The sequence below is a fragment of the Bos indicus x Bos taurus genome, chromosome 8, assembly GCF_003369695.1.
Source record: "Bos indicus x Bos taurus breed Angus x Brahman F1 hybrid chromosome 8, Bos_hybrid_MaternalHap_v2.0, whole genome shotgun sequence".
Lineage (NCBI taxonomy): Eukaryota > Metazoa > Chordata > Mammalia > Artiodactyla > Bovidae > Bos > Bos indicus x Bos taurus.
In genome coordinates, this window is record NC_040083.1 from 9,697,360 (window position 1) to 9,716,219 (window position 18,860).

Below are 18,860 nucleotides of genomic sequence, written 5' to 3' on the forward strand. Positions count from 1 at the left end.
ATCAAACCTAACAAGACTCCTAAGAACTTCAGACAATTGTTCAATCTGATGGAGAGTCTAAAATTAAAACATTAAAATGATCAAATACATAAATGAAGATATCAAACCTGTGAAGAGACCAAGATGTTATTTTTTAAAAAAGAGAACTTCTAGAAATGAAAAGTAGTCCGTGAAAAGAAAATTTCAGTAGAGGAGTTTAAATAGCAGATATGACACCAATAGGAAAGAATTAGCAAATTAAGATAGGGCTGAGAAAAGTATCCAGAATGGAATATACAGAGCTCAAAAAGCAAAATATGAAAGGATAATTACAGAGACAGTAAAATGAAACATTGCAACATACATTTAATAGGCATTTCACTAGTAGAAACTAGGAAGAAAGAATGCGGTAGAGATAGTATTAAAAATGATAATAGCTGACAGTGTTTTTCACAGCTATGAAAGACGAGTCCTTGTATGTTAGAAGCATAATTTCGCCCCCCCGCCCAAAAATGCCAATGTACATCTTAATAAAATATCAAAACACTATTGGCAAAGAGATTTTAATAGCCACCTGTAATGGATTACCAGTTAGACCAGCAGCAGATTTCTCACTAGCCCTAAGAGTTGCCAGAGGACAGTTGGATTAATAAATTTACTGTTGAAAGTAGTCTGCTACCTTATAATTCCACCACCATCACTATTGAGGAATAAAGTCAAAATTAAGAAATTTCCAGACTAGTAATGACTAAGAGTTTACCGTTTGAAGCAAATAGCCTAAAGTATGTACTTCAGGAAAAAGGGAATTGACCCTAAAAGAGAGTAATGAGATACAAGAAGCATTGGTGAACAAAGAAGTTGGTTAAGATGATGGTAAATAATCATTAACTTAAAAAAAGTGTAGACTAATTCACTGACTCTACAATACTATTGTTAGGATATATATATCTTTCTTTAATTTGCATAGCACTGAGAGAAAAAACAGTTAAATCCTGATAAGTTGCTTTAATGATTGTGTTAATCGGTACATTAATCTGTTACACAAACTTCTCATTCCTTTTAAATTTTTGTTACCCAGTTCAAGTAAAGTGGCAGTTGTCTTCATAAGCTTTGCTTCAGATGTGATAGAGAATCCTTCTGTACATATGTTGGTTATGGACCGTAGCAAAGTTTCATCAGTTTTGAAATAGTTTCCATAGCAGAAAAAAGTCAATAACAACTATAACTCAAGAAATAATAGTATAATGATATTACTGAGAAATAACTAGAAGAAATAGCTCACAAGTAGTTACTTCTTGAATTTGGTGATTGACTTTTAACTATATATATGTAAATTTCATTTAAAAAACACAAGACTGATTCACTGAAGGAAAAATTGATATAGCTATAATATTTAGAAATAAATCTAAAAATAGATTTTTAGACAAAGAGCATTACATAATGATAAAATATTCAATAGTAGTAATTTCGATTATGTAGCAATGTAGCCTCGATATGTAAAAAGCAAAATAGGACAGAATTTCAAAAAGAAATCGACAAGTTCTTTTCTCCTAAGACTCAAAAGTAGGTAAAGATATAGGAGATGCTCTGGAGGCATTAGGTAAAATAATAAACTCGATCTGCTCTGTATACAACAGTTAGATTATATATTCCAAGTTTTCATGCACACTGGTTCATTTATTTAAAAAATCAACCATTCACACTATACTGTTACAAAGCAAGTTTCAATAAATATCAGCAAGTATGTATAAAATCTATTCCCTGCCCACAAGAAAGTTAGAAATCAATTACCAAAAGATAACCGTTACCACCTTTATATCTGAAAGTGAAACCAAGCACATGTACATATACAACACCCAATTCTTTGTGGCTCAAAGCAGAAATCACAATAGAAGTCACTAAGTCCTTAGAAATGGATAAATTGAAAACTCAATGTGAATTTGAAAAATGCCTCCAGAGCATCACTTAGAGGGCTATCTGTAGCCTGAATGCATAACTTAATGGGCTACACTGCACGTCCAACTGCAGGAATTTTTACAGATAAAACTTGAACAATAAAACCAAGAGTAGAAATTGAAAAGCAAAAATATATTTATGTTAATGATAATTGACTAGTTGGTTTTGAACTAAAGGAATAAAACATCCTAAACTGTAAAAGAAGAGCAAAAAAAATTAAAGAGAAATCAGTGCATTGCTTCTGGGTCAGAAAAATGTTGTTATATAGTAGAAATGGCAGCATTCCCTAAATACATAGCTTAAATGTAGCCTCCATTAAGATCCTTGGGAAGACTATTTTAGTAGTAAAGTCTTCATTCTAACTTGTTTTCAAATATTTCAATATAGTAAAACTACAGCATTGAGGAGAGAAATGGAAAACAAAACCAAAAAAGGACAGTGGACAAAATAGAGATTTCAGAAATAGGTATTACAGGACTCCCAGTTTTAGTTAAAAACTAAAGATGAGTTAAAGGTGGAAGAAGTTACATTTAATGAATTTTGCTATGATATTTAGAAAAATGGAATCATGTTTTTGTCGCAGTTGTGGGTAAGAGATAGATTTAAGACTCTCTATGAAAACAGTATTTTCAGAGATCAGATTGGTTTGTCAGCACAGTAGCCATTCTGCAGAAGTGTGTCAACATCAAAAGGAAGGCAGTGAAGAGAAGCACAGAAAATGGACAGATGTTAAATCCGAGTGATGGGAGTTTATTGTACTAATTATGCTTATTTGTGTGTTTGAAATTTTCCATAATAAAACGGTTTTAAAGGAATGTAAGAGAATTAGAAATATGTTTACTAACTATAATTGATAAAAAAAAAAATTTACCCCCCAAATGTCAGTAATTCTAAAAAAAAAAATTATAAAACCCTATGTTTGCTAGAATATTCACTTTTGCAGTAGTAACTGTTATCTTCCTGGAAGGAAAACTGCTAAGTCATTTCAGTCGTGTCCGACTCTGTGCGACTCCATAGATGGCAGCCCACCAGGCTTCCCCGTCCCTGGGATTCTCCAGGCAAGAACACTGGAGTGGGTTGCCATTTCCTTCTCCAATGCATGAAAGTGAAAAGTGAAAGTGAAGTCGCTCAGTTGTGTCTGACCCTCAGCGACCCCATGGACTGCAGCCTACCAGGCTCCTCCGCCCATGGGATTTTCCAGGCAAGGGTACTGGAGTGGGGTGCCATTGCCTTCTCCAGGAAGGAAAACTAGCAATAGAAAAATATTTGTAAAATTGTTCGTTCACTTTACCTAGTCTTTTTATTTTTTAATTGATTGCCTGCGCTGGGTATTTATTTATTGGTTGGGTTGGGTCATCATTGCTGCGTACAAGCTTTCTCTAGTTGCACAAGTCAGGGGCTACAGAAGGTGTGGCTTGTGGACTTAGTTGCTCATGCGGGATCCTACTTCCCAGACCAGGGATTGAACCCATGTCTCCTTCATTGGCAGGTAAATTCTTAACCAGCTGGACCACTAGGGATGTCCCTGCCTAGTCTCATGGGATACACAGATGTCTAAAACATTAGTGAATGCCTCAATGAAATAGAATTTATTGTTTAAAATGCTGTAAATTTAGGTGTCCCCCCCAAAAAAATAAGGCTTCCCTGGTGGCTCATAGGTTAAAGCGTCTGCCTCTAATGCAGGAGACCTGGGTTCCATCCCTGGGTCAGGAAGATCCCCTGGAGAAGGAAGTGGCAACCCACTCCAGTATTCTTGCCTGGAGAATCCCATGGATGGAGGAGCCTGGTGGGCTACAGTTCACGGGGTCGCAAAGAGTCGGACATGACTGAGCGACTTAACTTTCCTAACTTTCCCAAAAAATACTTCGGTAGCCTCTTCAGCCCCTTCTGTAACTACAGTAACAATGAGTACATACTATATGTCAGGTTCTGTGTCTATTCACTTAGTCCTCACAACTTTAGGAAGGCAGCGTTTATTACTAGATCTTGTAGATAAGGAAACTGTATCTTTGCAAAGTTAAGTAATTTTCCCAAAATCACATGTTAATAATGAGCATGACCAGTTTTTGAGCCCAGGCATTCTTGCTTCAAACTCCCTGCTTTAAATCATTTCTTCAAACTGCCTCCCAAAACTAAAGCATTTATCAAGTAGTTGATTTCCTGTTTAGGGTCATTTAACTGCTCCTAGATAGCCACTGCTAACATTTACTAACCTCTGTCTTGGTAGATTCCAGATGGTTTTGACCGTAATGCTAATGGGACTAAGCAGTGTAATGGATCTTCTGCTGTATGACTGATGACATTGTAAATAGGCACAGCCTTTTTTGGAAAACATTTTGGCAGCATATTTCAAGAGCCATAAAATGCTCATATCTTTTTGACCTAGTTAATGCCACTTCTGGAAATCCTCTGAAGAAACAGTCCAGTGTGGAAAAAGCCTTGAGCGCTAAAGTTAACACTACAACCGTATTTGTGATAGAGCAACCTAGTTCAGTTCAGTTCAGCCACTCAGTCGTGTCCGACTCTTCGAGACCCCATGAATCGCAGCACCTAAAGCGACCCTAAATGTTCAACAGCAAAAGAATGATTAAACAAGTGATGGTGTATTTTTTTTAGGCAGCCAGTAAAGATGAAGTGCGATGTAATGACAGACAAAGAAAATACAGCTGTCAGTCTTAAGAGCAGCACACAGAGGAGTAGTGCACTAAAATTATAGCTTTTACAAATATGAAGAAAGTCAGGGACTGGAAAAATGCTGGTGAGGAGTATTTTTCAAAATTTTTGTCATCTTTTTTCTACTTATAAAGTCACATGATTACTTACTGTTTTTGTGCATTACTCTCCTAAGCCTCACTAGATTATCATCTACTTGGTGATTGTTCACAACTGTGTGTTGGAAACAGGCAGAGAGCATCAGTGGAGCAGAGAAACTTCGGGAACCTTGCCAGGTGGCTCACTGACTGGTGACAATTACTCTTGTCTCAGCAGACTGAGCTGACCCTCACAAAATGAGCAGTGCGGTTTGGGAAGCAGGAGTAAGGTCTCTGGAGTCGGGAGAACTTGCTGTGTGTCTTTGGCTCTCTTCTCAGCCCCTTCAACTGTGTAAAAAGCTCTATTTCCTGACTCACAAAATTGGAGCTACTGACATCAAAGCCTGGCACTCTTAGTAGAGGCTCTGGGAGTGTCTTGCAGTCGGTTACGGCCCTTATGAAGTGGTCCTGGTCTTTTTTTATCCTTGGATGACAGGAGCAGTTAGATGGCTAACTTCCTTAGCCTGAAATCTGAGCAGCAGCTTTGCCATGTCCATTTTCTGTCTTCTGTTGCAGCTTGTTATCCGTGGTTTAAAGATGAAGATCAAAGAGATTTGTCATTCGATGTGGCTGGCTAAATTTTCAGCTTTGTTTTAGTTATATATATTTTTCTGATTACAAAAGTATGGTAAATGCTGGTCAAGCATTGAGAAGATGCAAAAAGCTGAAAGACGATAATTACACTAATCTTTCTACCCAGAAATAATCATTATTAGATACATTCCAATTCTTTTCTTTTTAGGTTTTTCTGAATATCTGGTTTGTTTTTTAATAGGAGAACTCTTATTAGAACCCCTGTTATGTTTGGGGCACAGGTTGCTCTGTGTTCATTTTGAGATAGTTTATCTTTAACTTATACATGATTCCTAGATAAGTGTGAAGACCAAGCTGGCAATAGGAAACAGATGGAGAAAGGGCGGGGGTGGATAGCTCTGCCTTGATTAGTTGGAAAATATATTCTGTAGTTCTGATAGCTCTTAAAGAATGAACTTAAGGTAAAGTATAATTACCCAAATCATGCTTCCTGGACTTTTTTAGTACTTTCTTGCTACTGTTTTTATTGTAAGTAACCCTGTACTATTTTAGGCCATGAGTTGTGAATTATACAATGAAAAATACAATTATCTTATATAAACTTGGAATAAAGAAGCTTGCAAGGGACTTCTCTGGCAGTCCAGTGGATAGGACTCTGTACTTCCACTACAAGGGACCTGGGCTTGATCCCTGGTTGCAGAACTAAAATCTGGAAGCCACACAGCGTGGCCAGAAAAGAAGCTTGCAAAATACCCAAAATTTCTTGGCTCTCAGCCTTATCAGTTTTAGAAACTGCGGTTTTAAAAACTCATCGGTTCCTGTACTGTCTTCTGGAGAAAAGTAGGAAATGTATCCAGTGGTAGAACCAGCAGAGCAACCAGTACCTGTGAAGACTTAGCCGGAGCTGCGGTGGCCATGTGGGACAGCAGTGGTGTTGCATTACCTGTGTGTGTATGGGTGCTCAGTCACATCCGACTCTCGGCAGCCACATGGACTGTAGCTCACCGGGCTCCTCTGTCCATGGGATTCTCCAGGCAAGAATACCGGAGCAGGTTGCCATTTCCTTCTCCAGGGCATCTTCCTGAACCCAGGGATTGAAACCGTGTCTCCTGCATTGGCAGGTAGATTCTTTACCACTGTGACACCCGGGAAGTCCCACTTTACCCTGATTTTTACTTAAATCAGAAAGAAAATGTGTCTGTCCGGAGATGAAGAACATTGATCCTTCCATTTTCTGGACTTTGCTGTTCAAGAGAGGCTTCTGTAAGATGACTTAAAACGTGAGAGAAAAGGTCTTTTTTCTCTTCTTTCATTTTTTCCTTCAGAGCAGCAGTCAAATTATAAAAGGTGACACAGAGTCCATCCCATATAGATAATTCTCAGTGTGGTGCATCTGTCATCTCCACTCCATTGAGGAAGACGTGAAGAGTGCTTGCAGTCGGCGTGTTGGTTTGCCCTGTCACCTTGGTGGCTCCTGTCCCTGTGACCTGTGAGGTCTGCTGCCACAAGCAGGAGGCTCCTGATTGGTTGGGAGTTGGTGTTCGTCACTCCCGCCTGGTATCTGCACATCAGGGAGGTCATTTGTCCTGACAAGGCTAAGCCATTAGGAGCCGTTACCCTAAGGCTTGTTTGTTTACCTTTGCCCAGCGTTTCCTCCTAAAGGAAAGTCATCTGACTTATTTACAGAGGAGAAAACTTAACCTGTAGCACAGTTTGAGATTCCAGCTTGGAATTTAATTTGACTTCACACAGTGGACACAACTGAGCAACTTTGACTCTATTTCACTTTCACACAGTACTTAGGGATGGTGGGATAGGGGGGATTTGAATGTGTCATGTGAGAATGGAGCAGAAAACTACAGCCTGGAAACCATCTATTTGGAATAACCTTGGCCTCTCTGAAACTCTGCTTGCCCGAGAGGTAAATTGGCACCCTACAAAGAACTGGATATGATCGGAGGTAGAGAATGCTGAATGTTAGGGGAAGTGGTATCCAGAGCTGTGAAAGGGAGGAAACCATATAGAAAGTTAGCTGAATTTACACCCTGTTGTAATGAGAGAAGATGGTCAGCTTTATTTAATTCACCGTATTTTTGAGACTTCTTCTGTAATTGATTATTGACAAAAGTTTTTTTTTTTTTTCTTTTCAGTATTGCCTGTCAGGGCACCCAACCTTACCATGCAACGTGCTCAAATTCAAATCAACCACCATTATGTTGGACTGTGGACTGGACATGACTTCCACCCTCAACTTCCTTCCTTTGCCACTTGTTCAAAGGTGTGTACTGATGTATCTGAAATAGACTGGGCTTTAGTTGGCTGAAAAATGGTCCCCAGTAGCATCAAGATGGCAGTGCCCTGTGTGTTGTCCAGAGTTTACTTGGTTCCCTTAAAAACGTTCTTAAAATAATATTCTTTGGCTGGGTTGATGGAAAGTGTTGTATTGATTTATTGATTGACGTCTTTATTACAACTTCTTCTGAGCTTCTGTAAAATGTTCCTGCAACTGCTCAGTGCAAGTGAGGTCATGTATATTTCATCTTTCTTGCTAATTCATGTAGGAGCAGATAAATGGTCAACTGATAAGCCCCAAGAATTGAATTTTAGAATCATTTGCAAGGACTTGACATCATAAAGCCTGACATTTGTTTTTGGTAGGTATCTATGTATTAGATATCTATTAGTATCTGATACTGCAGAAGGCAATGCCAACCCACTCAGGTACTCTTGCCTGGAAAATCCCATGGATGGAGGAGCCTGGTAGGCTACAGTCCCTGAGGTCGTGAAGAGTCAGACACAACTGAGCGACTTCACTTTCAGTTTCCACTTTCATGCATTGGAGAAGGAAGTGGCAACCCACTTCAGTGTTCTTCCCTGGAGAATCCCAGGGACAGAGGAGCCTGGTGGGCTGCCGTCTATGAGGTCGCACAGAGTCGGACATGACTGAAGTGACGTAGCAGCAGCAGTATCTGATACTGATCATCTGTAGATATCACAGAATCACATATGAAGCCAAAGTCCTTGTCTTAAAGCAGACAGATTACCCCAAGCCTACAGGCAGCACTATTCACTCTTACGAAGACCTTGAGATCAGTTTTCCAGCTTGCTGCTGTTTAGAAGCAGCAATTTATAAAAGAAGCGGATCCTTTTAGAAGCAGATGTTCTTGCCTGGAGAATCCCAGGGACGGCGGAGCCTGGTGGGCTGCCGTCTATGGGGTTGCACAGTCAAGACACGACTGAAGCGCCTTAGCAGCAGCAGCATACTCCCAGTAGCAAAAAGCAAAAAGCATACTCCCAGAAGCCATCTCAAGCAGATTTAAGAACTTAAAAGCTTAACAAGCTAGGTAAACCATCTCATGTGTTCTCATTCACTGCTGAAGAATTCACTGTGTTCAGTGATTATTCATAATGATAACCCCATGAACCTTCTAGAAAAGGTATAATTAAAATGGATTGACTTTTTTCTGAGATAAGGCATACAGCGGTGACTCAGTGGTAGAGAGTCCACCTGCCAATGCAGGAAATGCAGGTTTGATCCTTGGATCGGGAAGATCCCCTGGAGTAGGAAATAGCCACCCACTCCAGCGTTCTTGCCTGGGAAATCCCATGGACAGAGGAACCTGGCAGACCACAGTCAATGAGGTTACAAAGAGTCAGACGTGCCTGAGAGACTAAACAACAACAGAGGCATGAGGTAAGGTGGTGGGACAAGACCAAAGAGAATTCCAGATTCCATTTTATGCATAACTGATAGCATTCAGTTATAATCACACCCAGCACTTAGAAGTACATTTACCATCCACTGATACTATCCAAAAGAGAAAAGAAGTGTATTCAGAGTTGATTCAGGAACTGTAGGTGTCACATGTATTTCTTGACAACAATGATGAACAAGTTTTTCCTTATTAAAATAGCCTAATATCATTGTCTATTTCCCTCCAATGATTAAAATGTTCATTCCCTTGATGTTAAAAATCTGCAGTGTCCTGGACCACAGGACACAGACAAGAACAGGACAGCTCTTCTTTCCTCATGGAATTTGTAGTCCATCAGGAGAAAAAGAATTACACTGCTGAAGATTTAGTTATACTTGTGTTACAAAAACAACTGTCTATATATTTGTGATAAATACTAAAAAAAAGAAAAAGCAGGCTATGCTGAGGGTTCCCAAAAGGGCACCCACATACTCTGTAGGGCCATGGGTCATCTAGGTATTCAAACCTGGGTTGTGTAGATAGTCCTCGCTGCATGTTTTCCCTGTCCTGTTCATTCCTGTCTTTAACCAGTTCTGTGTTCTCAAGTAGATAGAAAATCTGCTTCTACCCTCTCTTCTTGTCATTGTTTTTCTCTCAGAGGGACATTATACTAATGGGACGATTAGCAGCCCATGGCAGTTCCCCACAAAAAGTGTCTTCATTTGCTCAAAATTTTGGCAATCTACTTGGCTGAAATACTAATAGAATCCCCAGTTCCCCGCCCCCCCCCCCGCCACCTCTTTGTCCTGCTTTGTTGGTCTTCAGAGCACTTCTCGTTGTATCATACAGACATATTTGCTTTACATATCATCTTCTTCTCTAATGAGAGACAAGTTTTATAAGGGCAGAGATTTTGTTTGCTCTCTGTTGTATCCCCAGTGCCTAAAATAGTTCCTGATATGCAGTAGCTGCTCAGTAAATATTTGTGATAATGAATGAATCACTTTATCTTCTCTGGTTTTCAACCCTTCTCGCCTCTGAGTCATTTCACTTTTATAATCTTTCCTTTATCTTGAATCTTTCCATCTTGACTTATTCCTTCCCATTTAATTATGCTCAATCACTTCTAACTTAAAATTTTTTTTAAGTTCTCTCAGCTCCACTGTCCCCTTCAGCATTCCTGCTCCTCTCCCATCTGCTTTGCCCACACAACCCACCAGGACATCTCTCAGTAAAATCACAGATGACTTCCATGTCATTAGCTATTATACTCAGTTGTCACCCTCATTCTCCTCGGCCATTAGCATCACTCTCCTCCATGATCATGCCATCCTGGTTTTCTTTACTTCTCTGACTCTTCCTCTCCTGTCTCCTTTCGGGATTCAGTTTCCTCCCTCTAGCCATCACACATCAGAATTCTAAAGTACTCGGTGCTTAGCCACAGAACCTCCACCAAGGGAATTTAATAAATGCTCAAGGCCTCGATAACCATCCAGACAGTCACTTACAAATGTATATTTTTCAGTTAATAATGCTCTTCTGAGTTCCACATTCATAAATCCAAAACACCCACTCGGCTTCTGTCTTTGGATGTACCTTTGAAAGCACTTCAGAACTCAGCATGCCTCAAACTGAGATGGTGATTAGACTTGGTCCAGAAGAGGAGAACCAACCCTCCCAGACCTGGTCCCGCCCGTTGCTGCCCTGTCTTAGGAAAGGGCATCCTGATAGAAAGGCCAGAGAACTGGGAGTTCCCCAGATGCCGCCTTCCTCCCTCCCTGCACCCGGTCTTCCGTTTGTTGTTGCTGCTGTTGTGTAGTCACTGAGTCATGTCTGACTCTCTTGGCGACCCCATGAACTCTTTTGGGCAGGCTCCTCTGACCATGGGGTTTCCCAGACAAGAATGCTGGAGTGGGGATGCCGTTTTCTCCTCCAGGGGATCTTCCTGACCCAGGGATTGAACCCAAGTCTCCTGCATTGGCAGGTGGGTTCTTTACTACTGAGCCACCAGAGAAGCCAAATCTGTCATTGAGCCTTGTCATTTTTCACCTCCTAGATAGTGCTAGACTCCCGTCACTTCTCATAAGTGCTACTGTGGTGGCCGTCATCCTCTTTTACATGCATTACTGCCGAAGCCTTCTAACCAGTTTCTTCAATTCTGTCCTTGCCCCTGTCTGAATCCAGAGTCTTCTTTTTTTGTAATGTTTTATTTTGGAGTTACTTCAGATTATGGAAAAGTTGCAAGAATAGTACACACAATTCCCAATTATTGTTACCAGTTATTGACATTTTATCACATTCACTTTATCACTTCCTCTTAATACATACATATATAGTTTTCTCTGACCCATTTGAAAGATACAGACAGGATGCTTCTTTGCCCCTTAAATACTCAAGTTCCTGTTTTATAAGAGGACATTCTCTTACATAACCACAGCACAATAATCAAAATCCAGAAACTTACATTGATATCATCCTAATATCTGAGCTATATTGGGCTTCCCAGGTGTCACTACTTGTAAAAAACCTGCCTGCTATTGCAGCAGACATAAGAAACGCAGTTCACCTCTTACACTGTTGGTGGGAATGCAAAATAGTACAGCCACTGTGGAGAACAGTGTGGAGGTTCCTTAAAAAACTGGAAATAGAACTGCCATACGACCCAGCAATCCCACTGCTGGACATACACACTGAGGAAACCAGAATTGAAAGAGACACGTGTACCCCAATGTTCATCACAGCACTGTTTATAATAGTCAGGACATGGAAGCAACCTAGATGTCCATCAGCAGATGAGTGAATAAGAAAGCTGTGGTACATATACACAATGGAGTATTACTCAGCCATTAAAAAGAATACATTTGAATCAGTTCTAATAAGGTGGATGAAACTGGAGCCTATTACACAGAGCGAAGTAAGTCAGAAAGAAAAACACCACAGTATATTAACGCATATATATGGAATTTAGAAAGATGGTAATGATGACCCTATATGCAAGACAGCAAAAGAGACCTAGATGTAAAGAACAGTCTTTTGGACTCTGTGGGAGAAGGTGAGGGTGGGATGACTTGAGAGAATAACATTGAAACATGTATATTACCATATGTGAAAAAGATCACCAGTCCAGGTTCGATGCATGAGACAGGGTGCTCAGGGCTGGTGCACTGGGATGACCCTGAGGGATGGGATGGGGAGGGAGGTAGGAGGGAGGGTCAGGATGGGGAACACATGTCCACCCATGGCTGATTTATGTCAATGTATGGCAAAAACCACCACAATATTGTAATTAGCCTCCAATTAAAATAAATTTTAAAAAATAAAAAATTAGAGGAAAAAAAAAAAGAAACGCGGTTCAGTCTCTGGGTCAGGAAGATGCCCTGGAGAAGGGCATGGCAACCCACTCCTGTTTTCTTGCCTGGGAAATCCAGTGGAGAGAAGAGCCTGGCGGTCTACTGTCCATGGGGTCGCAAAGAGTCGGACGTGGCAGAAGCAACTTAACACCTTATTTATATTTCCCAAGCTACACCAGCTCATATTTCTCTGTAATGCCTTTTATAGCAAAAAAGAAAAGCAACTTACTGGTCCAGGGTTCAATCCAGATGACATTGCATTCAGTCATGTCTTCACAGCCCTGTGTCTTTGATGACCTTGCCATTTTTAGGAGTACAGGCCAATTATTTTATGTAACATCTTTCAGTTTGGGTTTGTCTCGTGATTCTTCACAGTGAGGTTGGGCTTACTGTTTTTGGTAGGATTACCACACAAATGGTGGCACATGTTTTCAGAGGGTACTTGATGTCAGTTTTCTCCAGAATCACCTTTTATTAACAGAAAGACTGATCTAATCTCGTCTCTCATCTGTTTAAGATCTTTCAGTGGATTTTTTCATTGCTTTTAGGTTAAGTACCAAGTTCCTCTTGGTACATTTGATACCCTTCTAGTCTCCTGCTCTTTGTATTCCTTCAGTTTCAAAGACTTCTCCCCTACCTGGGAGCAGTCTACACAGATTGTTCCTTCAGCCAAGAAGGCTCTCCACCCTTCCCCCATCCCACCTTTGCCTTAGCCTACCTGCTAAGCAGGAGCTCCTCTCTGAAATAATTTCTGATACCCCTTGCTACATGGGAAGGACAGAGAGATGGCATTTTTGTTGGTTGAGGGGGAGAGTAGTGTATATGGGACTCTCCATGAAATTTCATTTGAATGACCTTTTTTAAGACATCCATACTGAAGGCTGGTGAGAGTGATTGGGCTTTGCAGCTATCTTCTTGCTCTATTCCCTCCAAACCCTGCCCTTTGATCCCACTACAGATGGTTCAGTGATGAAGAACCCGCCTGCCAGCACAGGAGATGCGGGTTCCATCCCTGGGTTGGGAGGATCCCCTGGAGGAGGAAATGGCAACCCACTTCAGTATTCTTGCCTGGGAAACCCTATGGACAGAGGAGCCTGGTGGGCTACAGTCCATGGGGTCGCAAAGAGTCAGACACAGTGAAGGACAAATCACCACACATACACACACAAACACACACACACACACACTTGCCCCTTGACTTCCCAACATCCAGATATCAGCTCGATCAGCAGGGACTCAAGGGGTCCCGATGCTGCCTAGATCACTCTCGTGTTAGGAGACTCCGTGGCGCTTTGTGTGACGCTGCCTCATCATTAGTAACAGCTTGCTCTCTGTGTGTGTGACTACTTGATCAGTTTCCCCTACCCTGTCAGGATGACAGGCACATTTTGCTCGTGGTCAGTATCACCAGCCTCTGAGTGCCTGACACATAAATCAAGACTCATGAATGAACAAGTGAAGATGAATACCTCTTTCCCGCTTCAACACTTCACTAAATGATGAGGCCGTTCCCTATCCCTCTTTCTGTCTTCACCTCGTGCTCCTGTTCCGTGTTCCTGCTCTCTCACACCTCTGCACACTGTCACAAGTGCCCTTCCTGTATGAACCATAGTACCTCTGCGCTCCCTGTCGGAGCGTTTATTTTAATCCATTGTAATTGCTGTTTACCGTCTCCCTGTACTGCAGTGCAAGCTCCTCAAACTCAAGGGTTATTTATTGCCATATCCCTCTACTTTGCCTATTTTAATCAAGAGTAAGCTTTTATATATTTTGAATGAATGAATGTAGTCATGCCTCTCGCACTATTTCCTGATTATAAAAGTAATGCATTTCAAAGCCGGAAAATGGGAAAATGAAACATATAAAGAGAAAATGAATTGGATACCATGTTCATTCTACCTTTCACTGTTTTTCTAGACAATAGGTTATTTTCAAATACCTTAGGTTGTTTATTTAGTTACTTATACTTTACCTGTTTTTAAAACTACTAAAAAATTTTTGTATACATATTTTTTTGACTAACATTTTTTATTGGCGCCCTTTTTTCCCATAGAAATTATTGTTAAATAGTGGGTACAAAGATGTGTTCATCTGTAATCAGAATTTTTCTAATATCATTACCTCCCATGTTTCTTTAATGTAGATTTTTGTGAAGAGACTTGTTTCCTTGTTCAAAAAATTTACATGGTGAAATTTTGTAATCATTAAGAACAAAGTAGTACATTTATCTTCCTCTTTGGTAGCTTAACATTTACTAGCTCTTCATAGTTTAGTCATTAACCTAATTGGACCTAAAAACAAACCCTTTGCATCTCTATAGTCAGCATCCATTTGCCGCCGGGGGCTCCGTTTCTGTGCCCCTTTATCTTTGGCACTGTTGTTACAACGTGGTCAGGCTCTTTGAGCCTTCAGTCCCATCTACAGGCAGTTTCTCAAATCCAAAATAACTCCAGATATTTCATAGAAGTCTTTGATGTTATAAACAATGTTTAGCCAACAATAATACCTGAAATTTTTACTTTAAAAAAATTGTTTTTTAATAAGCAGCAAATGGATTTTCCTGGTGGCTCACACGGTAAAAAAAATCTGCCTGAAGTGCAGGAGACACAGGTTTGATCCTTGGGTGAGGAAGATCCCCTGGAGAAGGAAATGGCAACCCGCTCCAATATTCTTGCCTGGGAAATCCCATGGACAGAGGAGCCTGACGGGCTACGGTCCTTGGGATCTCAGAGAGTCGGATGCGACTGAGCACAGCAGCATACCATTTCTAATCACTTGTTGAGGACAAAACTAATTGAATCAATCATCTGTAATTTGAAGGCTGAGTTGTGTGTGTCTAGTAGGGAACAAACAGGATACAAGTCCTCTGATCCAGTTCTCTTTGTAAAGGGAAGTGGACATTTATAACCTTCCTGTAAAGAGTCCACGTGCATGAAATGAGAATAGTATTGAGACTGGCCTATCATTACGCTTTTATTAGAATGCTTGGTTTTTTAATCTGATCTGGTAGTAAATATTTTTTTAAAAAGTCTCTAAGTGAAGGTACACATGTGACTATGAAATGAAATGGAAATTCAACATCTAATGGTAACAGAGTATTTTTCTGAGAAAACTCCAAGCATTTTTTTTAAGTTTTTCAGATGTAATTTATGCCAGCCAAATTTGATTCTCCTAGTAGTATTTTCATTCTCAAGAATGAAATTCAGAATTCTCACTTTTTGACTAATAAAGGCAAAATGTAAACAGAGAATCTAGGCAAAGGGTATGTGGGACTTCATTGTACTTATATTCTTAACAGCTTTTCTGTGAACTAGGAATTATGTCAAATTCTTACCTTTTTTGCTAAAATCAGATGCATGTATATATATATATATATATTATTCAGGTTTTTAATCTTTGCTGGAAGATTGACAAATATGTCACATTATTTGTTTCAATTTGAGTTTCATACCTAGCACCTAATTACAAAGTCAGAATTTGATGATAATCAGTTTAGCAAGAGGATAAAGTACTATACATTCATTTGGTTTGGGGTTGTAGGGTCTTTTAGTCCCACACCCATACTTTGCCCTTTATTTTTTAATTTAATTTTGTGTTGAAGTGCTAAAATCCTTTTGCAATCTACCTTGTGCTTCTGATGTGTTTTCTTCACATATCACCTTGGTCATTAAGTTTTTCTTTTTACCAACATTTTTTTTTTCTCCCAAAGTGTTTGCGTTTTCAGCCTCCAGTGTAATTCTTCTGGTCAGCTCGTAGCACTCAGTTAAATTCTGAGCTTGCCAAAGTGAATGATTCTGGTTCAGATTTCTTTGATATAACATATATGTGAAATTAACCTCACCTTCTAGAAGTTGCTCACTGAGATACGGTGTCGTTTTATAACACTGAGAAAAGCTAGCTTCATTTGCCAGAATTGGAAACTCAAGGTACAGGTAACAAGTGACTAATTCATTTAAGCAATGAATCCAGAGGTGACTTTGAGCCGAATTCTGATTTTCATTTGTGGTAAATTCTGGTTGGTAGGCAGCTAAGTGTTCTTGACAGACACCTGACCTCTCTGAGCCTGTTTTGTCCTCCGCAATATGAGGGTCCCATTCGGCCTTCCCCTCAGGCCTGTTGTCAAACGCAAGCAAGGAGAAGTCAGGGCCAGTGACTGCAAAACTATACAATGCTGTCGTGCCTCATCTTTCTTTTTTCTCTTCATTATTCTGCATAGCATTCTTTTAATTTTCCCAATTGAGGGCAGAACTCTTTCACTTTTTAATGTTCCATTGCCACGTAATTCTTAAGCTTGATACCACTTGGTTACTTTTCATCTTTCTGATTGTTACTTTGGGTGAGCCTTGCTGCCACTCCTTTCAACTGTTTTTCATTTTGTGGAGCCGGTACAGTCACCATGAAATCACTGAGGATTATAATCTATTTAGGATAATTTAATCTTTTGTTTTGCAGTCCCAGACTGTCCAATCTTCCTGGCTGGTCCCTAAAGGATGGAAACGCTTTCTTGGACAAGGTAATGATAAGCTGAAGTGTATCTGCACCCACTGGGAAGCCATCTTGTCGTTCTGCAGTCACCCGACAGTAATGTGACTACTGGGTTCATTTCTTCCCCTTGGTCTTCTCCCTAAAAACTCCTGTGACCCATGTAGAGTCTTCAGTACTTGGTAATTACTGTTTTTAAGAGCTTTTTAAGGAGTCTTGGTGTTCAGATTCAGATCCAGTTTTCTCATGTGTAAAATCTAGGGACTTCAGCTGGAAATACATTTTATCACCCCAAAAAGAAAGCTATTATTTCTAGAATTGTGATGAGTGTTTCATTGGCATTGCTTGTTAGAGAATTCCGTCCAGCTCATTTCGTTTTGAGGCTATACTGACTCTTCCTGTAAGGAGTGAACTTTTTTTTAAAATAACTTTAAAGCCCACCAAACACTGTTGAGTTTTAAACGGCTCTCCTAGGGACCAGGTCACATAGGGCATTGTCAAAACTTTGAATCTTCTTTAGGTAACGACGGGCCACAGAGGTTGCTGCAGGCAGGGTCATCCTCTGCTCAGACCACTTTGACTGCAGAGTGGAGAATAGACTGAGGAGCCAAGTGTTTCACTTCTAGGCCATGTGCTCTGGGGCCGTGAGAGGGAATCACGTGTTCAAGTAAACGTGAACAAAGGGCCTTCCAGTCTATGATCTATGATCGTAGCCTGGCATGGATACTCTTATAATTTGTGAAAAAAGAACATGGTTCTTTTAACACAAATCACTTTCACTTTTCACTTTCATGCATTGGAGAAGGAAATGGCAACCCACTCCAGTGTTCTTGCCTGGAGAATCCCAGGGACAGAGGAGCCTGGTAGGAGGCTGTCTATGGGGTCACACAGAGTCAGACACAACTGAAGCGACTTAGCAGCAGCAGCAGCAGGAATTTGGAGTTCTCTTAATGACTTTAATTGCTAACTAGGCCTAAACTGTGAATGACTCAAATTACTTTTTATTTTTTTCAAGGCTGTTAAATTTTTGCCATTAGATTGTCTTCATGGTATGTCCTTCCTCAGATCAATTTTAGGCATTTAAGTTCCATGTGAGAGACCAGAGATACAAAACAAAAGTTAAAACTTATCTAGCCAAATTTTCTTCTGAAAAAAATGAGAGATAAAGGAAGATTAGACACTGTAAAGCTTATCCACGCCATTCTTATACCTCCATGTCATTCTTCCTCTCCCCAGTTTCATAATTAAAAGACTGAATATGAGGATCCTTAAAATGATTCATCTGAGTAAGGCATTTCCTTCTCCTAATAGATATTGTAAAATAAAGAGGAGCTCTTTTTACAGAATTAATTCCTGTACCTGCCCCCTCACCCCGGCTTCAAGTGCAAGCCAGATGCATGACTTGAAATCAGATTTCCCTCATAGCCTAACTGTAAAATTAGGTGACATTCAAGAACCTGCGCACCTGATGAAATTTCAGCCTGTGTCTCTTGCTGGCTGTAAATCATTGTTCCCAGAGAAAGGCTCAGAAGCATCCCATTACCCATGCATTGTGAGCAAGATGACTCGCATGTGTCTGTGGGAGCATTTCATTAGGAGGGAGTGGCGAATAAAATACAGTGACATTGTAAGTGCTCAGAATGGCAAATACGCTGCTCCAGGCCAGGAAAGATGAGCACCTCAGAGGAGGATCTGTCAGGCGAGGTAGACAGACCCCGCACCCTGGTACATGGCAGGGCATGGGGAGTGTGGGGAAGAAGATTACACAACCGATGAAAGGCTGGGCAGTGCTTTGCAGTTTCCCATGATCTGTCTTTAATCGTTTTTAATCTCATCCCAAGGGAATTGGGGGTCTTCCTCCATTAACCGCAATTGCTCATTTGTTTTTCACTGGCAGGTATATTGTAATTACAAATGGTTTCAGTCTCTTTCTGGCTCTGCATTTCACTGGTTAAATGGTAGTCATATAAGGAGAAGAACCGGAATTTACAATGGAAGACAAGAGTAGAAAATGTTCTCTAAGCTTCTGATAGGAGACTTGTAAAATTCAAAAG

At 40.4% G+C, this 18,860-nt stretch overlaps 1 protein-coding gene across 1 annotated transcript in view; it reads left to right on the forward strand.

Moving 5' to 3' along the window:
* Positions 1 to 18,860, forward strand: part of INTS9 (integrator complex subunit 9) — a 127,128-nt gene that overhangs the window by 31,767 nt on the left and 76,501 nt on the right. The window contains exons 2-3 of the mRNA XM_027549012.1: positions 7,430 to 7,557; positions 16,777 to 16,837. Coding sequence (XP_027404813.1) covers positions 7,430 to 7,557; positions 16,777 to 16,837 — 189 coding nt within the window. The remainder of the gene's footprint in view (positions 1 to 7,429; positions 7,558 to 16,776; positions 16,838 to 18,860) is intronic.